Genomic DNA, 6279 nt, shown 5'->3' on the forward strand with positions numbered 1-6279 from the left:
ACTGCGTACAAACCGAAATGTACAACAGCCCACCTTTACACCTAAACATAGAAACTCAGGCCATTCAACTGGTGTGTTCCTTGAGTTAAATAACGAAAACAAAATAACAGGTAATTAGCGAAAGACGACGAAAACTGTCGCTCACAACGGATAGAAGACAGAAGAGGAAATGGGTGTTAGGTTTCTACAATTCGCACAAAAAAGGATTAGTAATAGATTAGTAAAATTATATTTTAAAGTTGACTGTACAGTTATCGTCTTGACGTCCAAACGTCTTCAAGAAATATACAAAAAACGGGACGGTAAAGAATATTAGCACGGCTAGATGGCGTCAACCACCATAATTGCTCACTTTAAACATACAGCTATGACAAGCGGAGAGAGTGCACAGTTCTCTAAACTACAGCGCAGAACGGTTGAAGAACTGGAAAAGCGGGGGTTGTGTAGCTCCTATTGGTGCTGGTGACGAAGCTTCAGCTACCAGCATACAGAAAACCGTAGCCTGGAATCAAAGACACTTGGCGACAAGTAAAGATGCTGCCTGCAAACGGGACTTAGCCGTGAGTACGTTTATTACCTCTATGCTGTGTGCTAGGTTAGCACGTCATTTAATTTGATTTTATATTTGATTCTATAACGGTTTGTTCTAACTCTTTTTATTGGTGCAACTTCTTTCCTTCAGAATTACAATTTAATCATGACAGATTGGACTCGATTAGGTGTTTTCGTTAACAGGTGTAATTTATGCGTTTTACCACTACAACTTAACGGTGACAGACAGGTAAATGAAAAGCAATTAATCAATTCCACTCCAAGCCAAAAGAAAACGTGCTGCATTCAGTAGCGCGAAAATTGTGACCTTTCTTGAAAAGTTGTTTTTCTAATTAAAACAAACGTACATTCGTGTTGCCTCGAAAGCTTTATTGGTTGGAGAAAATGTATATTGTACATGTATTGTATATCACAAATAACATGCTAGTCTCGTACAAGTCACATTTTCTCCTAAATCAACCTCAAGACATCATGCAATGATCGTAGAACATATATAAAACAATGGTTTAGATTATAGATTTACGTATTATGATGCATAAATAATAGGAAAACATACAGACTTACATTTGCTTTAATTAATTTAATTACAAACGATGAACTAAAATATGTCTTTTAACCAAACCCTTACATCTAAACATAAATATGTATTGATTACAAACAAGTAACATCAGTCTAACTAAATCATATCGGTTATCATTTAACAAGGCACTATCAATTGGCTCTTCTTTTAAACTCCATTCAAACACATAGTGAATATTCAATCCTTTCAATCCACCACAGTGAATATATTTACATGTAGTTACAAAACTAGCGAATGCACAAAGAGTAAGACAGAAGTGGTCACATCTGTCAAAGTCCTTACGTCGCTAGTAATTCAATTCCATGTTTAAACGAGGTTGCTACAGCATAATGGTGGAATCTATAGGTTTAATCATTTTTGTAAAAGAAGAAGCCGTTATTTTGCTCCCTTTTTGAAGTTAGAGTGAAATACTGGCAGATAGTGAATGCAGTTGCCTTTTTTTGCCTGTTTGAGAGTTGCTGTGTGTTGCTTAGCTGTCAAAATGAAATTGTCCTTCTCTGTTCACTTTCCTGCAGGCGCGCACCTGCTGAAAACAAGAACGGGTATTCTCCAATAAGGACAAAACCATTATATTATCAGCTAAAAGTTGATTACTCGTCCACAATGTATAACATCACAAATAAAACAGTCTGCAGTTTCCGATCCCCCGCTGAACACGCTCAGGTGTTAAACGTCTGCGTCATGGTGGTGCTGGTTATTGGTATAACGCTGGGCAATGTGGTGAGTCTGTCGATATTTTTGGGATCAAAGCGGCTGAGGACCCCGCAGGGCTATCTGAAAGCCTCCCTGGCCCTGGCGGACTTAGCTGTTGGAGTACTGGTGGTTCCGTACTCCGTTCACACAGAGATACAAATATTATCTCAAGGGCTAGAACGCGTCGAGGCGCCATCGGAAGAGAAAAGGCGCTTCCATCCCTGCGACCTGATGGGGCCCGTTTTCGCGGGGTGCACGTTCGTTTCCATCACAACCATCTTCCTGATGTCTGTGGAAAGGAGCATCAGCGTGCTGAAACCTCTGCACAAGAACGTGGTCGTCACCAAGAGGAGGACGCTGTCCCTCATCCTGTTTTCGTGGGCACTGTGCTTTTTTCTCGCCGTCGCTCCTTTGCTCTTCAGCCGGGACATCACCCTACAGTTCAACCCCTGCAGCAGAATGTGCAACTACGCCTTCTCATCGCTAGGGCGGCGGCACCCGGGGTGGAACGTGATGCTCCTGTTCCCTGCCTTCGATTTCTCGCTTCTGGGTGGGACCTTCGTGATCAATCTGATAACATTCGGCGCTATACGTCAGGTTTGCAAAATGAGACAGAAGCTGGCCGAAACTGGGGTCCGGCGCATCTCCAACAGACCTTCTTTTTCTGACATACGTGCAGCCAAAACCATCGCCATTCTTACTTTGTCCTTTTCGGCTTCTTTTGGTCCTGTCGCAGTGTTTGTGGTCGGCAGCGTCCTAGGCTACCAGTGGTGCGATTTCTCTTTCTACGCCTTCTGGATTTTGACCTCCAACAGCTGCTGGAACGTGATTATCTACAGCGTCCGCGACCAGAGATTCCGTCGCAAGACCAAGGAGCTGTTCTTTGGGAAGGTGCTGAAAGGCAGACGCCGCCCCAAGGCGACAGATGAGCGTCACCCTGGACACTGCTTGGCCGTGATTAAGGAAATGCTGCGGCCGGAGTATGTGTGATCGGCTGTGTATATGCTGGAAATCATTGTACAGATTCTTCAATACCATCACACCAGGAAAGACATTAACAGATAAAAAGTAGCAAACAATGCGTTAAAACCTGTACTGTACTGTACCGTACCTCTTAAACGTAAGAAAGAGTTGGCGTCTATATGTTAAGTGTAAGCTTTGGTCCCGTTATTGTCGTTTTTTTCAGTTAAGCAGTTTAAAATACTTTTGAGTTATATAGAATTCTCGAGTTTAGTCTGTAGGTAGGTTTAGGTTAATTTAACTTTCTGTGTTTTCGGATAAGTAACGGGGAGAACATGACTAGGAAAGAGAGGAGAGATCAGGAACCGAGAGGGGGAGAAGGTAGCAGGTGTAAATGTGGCTGTTCAGCAATAAACTGTAAAAAGAATATCCGTCTCCATCCAGTTCCCATGCTCACAGGCAGAGGGTTTAACCACCATCACACGAACCCTACGGTTACATAGGTTATACAGTACGTTTACTGCTTTTTTTCATTAAGATGTATAGAAAGGTTCCAATGTGTGAGCTGGAAATGAATAAGTAGAGGTTAATTACACGCTGAAGAGTTGAAAGAACGAGGAAACAACATTGTTTCACCTGCAGAGCATCCTTCTTCTTCACCCATTGAATACTCTACAGTCGAAACATTGTTCTTTTCTCTTTTTGCCATTCAGGGCTGAATTAACATTTACGTTCTAAAAAGCTATTGAGCTGTTTTTAATGAGCGGAACAGTGTCACAGTGGTTAGTTGTCTGCATCACTGCAGTGAGGTCCTGGATGCTAGTGGGTTCAGTTCCAGATCTGGGCTGCTATCTGTGTGGAGTTTGTATGGTCTCACTGTTTTCCTCTGGTTGCTCTGGTTTCCAGCCAAAGACATACTGGAATGGTAACTGGCTTCTGGGAAGCTTGGCCTTAGTGTCAGTGTGGGTGCATGTGTGTGTCTATGTGTGCCCTGTGATGGACTGGTGTCCCATGCAGGGTGTATCCCACCTTGCACCTGTTGCTTGCTGGAATAGGCTCTGGCTCTCCTGTGACCCTGTACTGAATAAAGCAGTTAGGAAATGGTTGGATGGGTTGCTTTTAATCAAGGTTTGTATACCGATTGGTGTGACAAATATAACGGCTGAGGTAACCCTGCGTCATCTGGGGCAATGAGATTGATGAGGTTCAAAACAAAAGATGGGCAGAAGAGCAAACGGATTATACACTGTCTTGTAAGATAATAAAATAACAGTGCATGTCAAAAACAATGTGCTTACATTTTCCCTGGATATACAGTGTGTTTCTGGAGAAAAGCTGTGTTTGTGTGTTTGAGAATATACTGACCAATGTCAGAAAATGCAACAGTAAAAACTAAAAAATAATCAGCAGCAGTGATTTATTACAGAAAGGAACATGTTTCCTAGTCCACACATTCGTGAAAGTGAGTGTAAAATAGAGATAAGGTGAGAACTGAAAGTGAAAGTAGGAAAGGGGAATATTGCACCACAATTTTCACCAGGCTATTGCAAGAACATTACCCCAGGACATTGTGACTTTGTTTCCCTTGGCAATTATTTTTAAAAAGATTGTATTTTCTGATATCAAATCATGGATACAGGTGAGACCTGCACTTTTGTTTAGAATTTCCTATACATGAAATCCATTTCATACATGAGGGCTGCAGAAAGACCCACAAAGCCTGCAAACCATGGTTCAATGATTTTTCTTTAGTTCTGTTTTATTTTACGAGGTATTTCTGTAGGTTCATAGGTTCTGTAGGTCACAGGAGCTGAAATTTGAGTGGTTACGGGCAATTAATGAATGATTAATTGAATAATTAGCCCTTGACATTACGCCCAGGGCTGTCACTGTTAGTTAATGCTAATTAATATGCTATTCGCTTTGTATTTGTTCACTCATCAAGGTAATTAAAATTTGATCAAACTACTAAATTAGGTAAAGATTAAAATAGTTTATAAATCCCAGCTCCAACTTATGTATTACCTCGGGTAGACGTTATGATGGCACATTCCAGTGTGTTTCAAAGCCCAACGACAGGAATCTTTTTAGCAAAAACAAAAAAAAACGTCAATATTTACACAGAGGGAAATAACAACTGCCCTTTTTTGGTGTTCTCTGTTCTTCATTGTTTTTGAATATTACATTGCACATTAAACAAAAATTCCACAAAAGCACAAACACGGCATGCCACTGTCTTCTGGTTTTGTTCGGCTTCACACTGCATGGACAAAAACATCAGCAGGAACAGAATGTACCAAAACACAAGCACTGTTCAAGATTAAAGGACTAACTGACAATGAAAGTCCTTCTTAGCACAGCTGAGATAATTTTAAAACACATTTTAATGAGTTTTCCTTAATGTGAAACTGACTGATACATAAATTAATTGTTAGGAAAGAATGCAATTCTAAGTTAAGTGATTCTTATTCCATTTGTTTGTTACACAAGAGTGCACAAAACAGCAAACTACTATTTCTACAACCATCTCCCACATTTCAAGAAGATTCTATTTTATCTAAAACTACACTAAGGAACACTATCAACATGCCATTCTTATTGGTGTGTTTATTTCTATGATGATAGTTATTTCTCTCAACCAAACACTGTTGTAGTGGTAAAGACTAATTCATGGTTTGATTTCATTTTCCAACAACAGAAATTAATTAATTCTGTCATGTGAAGGCCTGCAGCCTTTACCCTGTAGATTAAATAATTCAAAGGTTTCCATTTCTAGTGTTTTTGTATTCTTTAACGATTGCTATTTGTTGACATACTGACAATAACACCTTATCACAGTTCCAATAACCTTTAGAAATTACACTATCTTTTATATGTACCAGGATGGATGGATGGTTACATGCCAATTGATAATAGGTTTTAATTCACAAGAATTATCACATCAATTACATCGCTAGGTTTTCACAGTGTAATAACCTGTAAATTACATTTCAAATAACCACTTTTCCAGCCTTCACGATATGAGTTATATAACAAAGTGAAAGACATTTTTTTTTCAAATAATCATCCACGATTCTTTTTTCTGAAACAGAACAACACTACTTTACAACAGACTGTTAATATTATGTTGATTCTACTGTTATTGTCTTAGAAACACAGAGGGCAAGCTGTGAGCCATTTGTCATACAATAGGCTCTGTTTGGACTATTTGAATAGGTTCTATTGTGTTATCCAGTCCTGTGGATATCATGGATTTGTAAATATTACACTGCACTTTTATTAAAGTGTAGTGTAGATTCTCAAACACCTAATTTGGAACAATAGCAGGTTCCTGATGCAAACAGGAGTTTCATTCATAACTTTCTGTATCACTGAACATGACATACTGCCAGTTTTAATGTGATTTAAGAGAAACCAATACACAGAAAACAAGGCAAACCACATTTCTGAGAATTAAATCAGAAGGGGGCAAATATTCATAGTTAGATTCAGGC

General features: G+C 39.7%; 1 protein-coding gene across 1 annotated transcript; it reads left to right on the forward strand.

The window, feature by feature from the left end:
- The first annotated feature begins 1685 nt into the window (after nucleotides 1-1685).
- Nucleotides 1686-5612, forward strand: LOC148648212 (adenosine receptor A3-like). Its single transcript, XM_088608119.1, has one exon. The coding sequence runs from the start codon at nucleotides 1736-1738 to the stop codon at nucleotides 2813-2815; it is 1080 nt and encodes a 359-aa protein (XP_088464245.1). The 5' UTR covers nucleotides 1686-1735; the 3' UTR covers nucleotides 2816-5612.
- The last annotated feature ends 667 nt before the right edge of the window (nucleotides 5613-6279 follow it).

This window comes from Lepisosteus platostomus, chromosome 15, assembly GCF_059453375.1.
Source record: "Lepisosteus platostomus isolate fLepPlt1 chromosome 15, fLepPlt1.hap1, whole genome shotgun sequence".
Taxonomy (NCBI): Eukaryota; Metazoa; Chordata; class Actinopteri; order Semionotiformes; family Lepisosteidae; genus Lepisosteus; species Lepisosteus platostomus.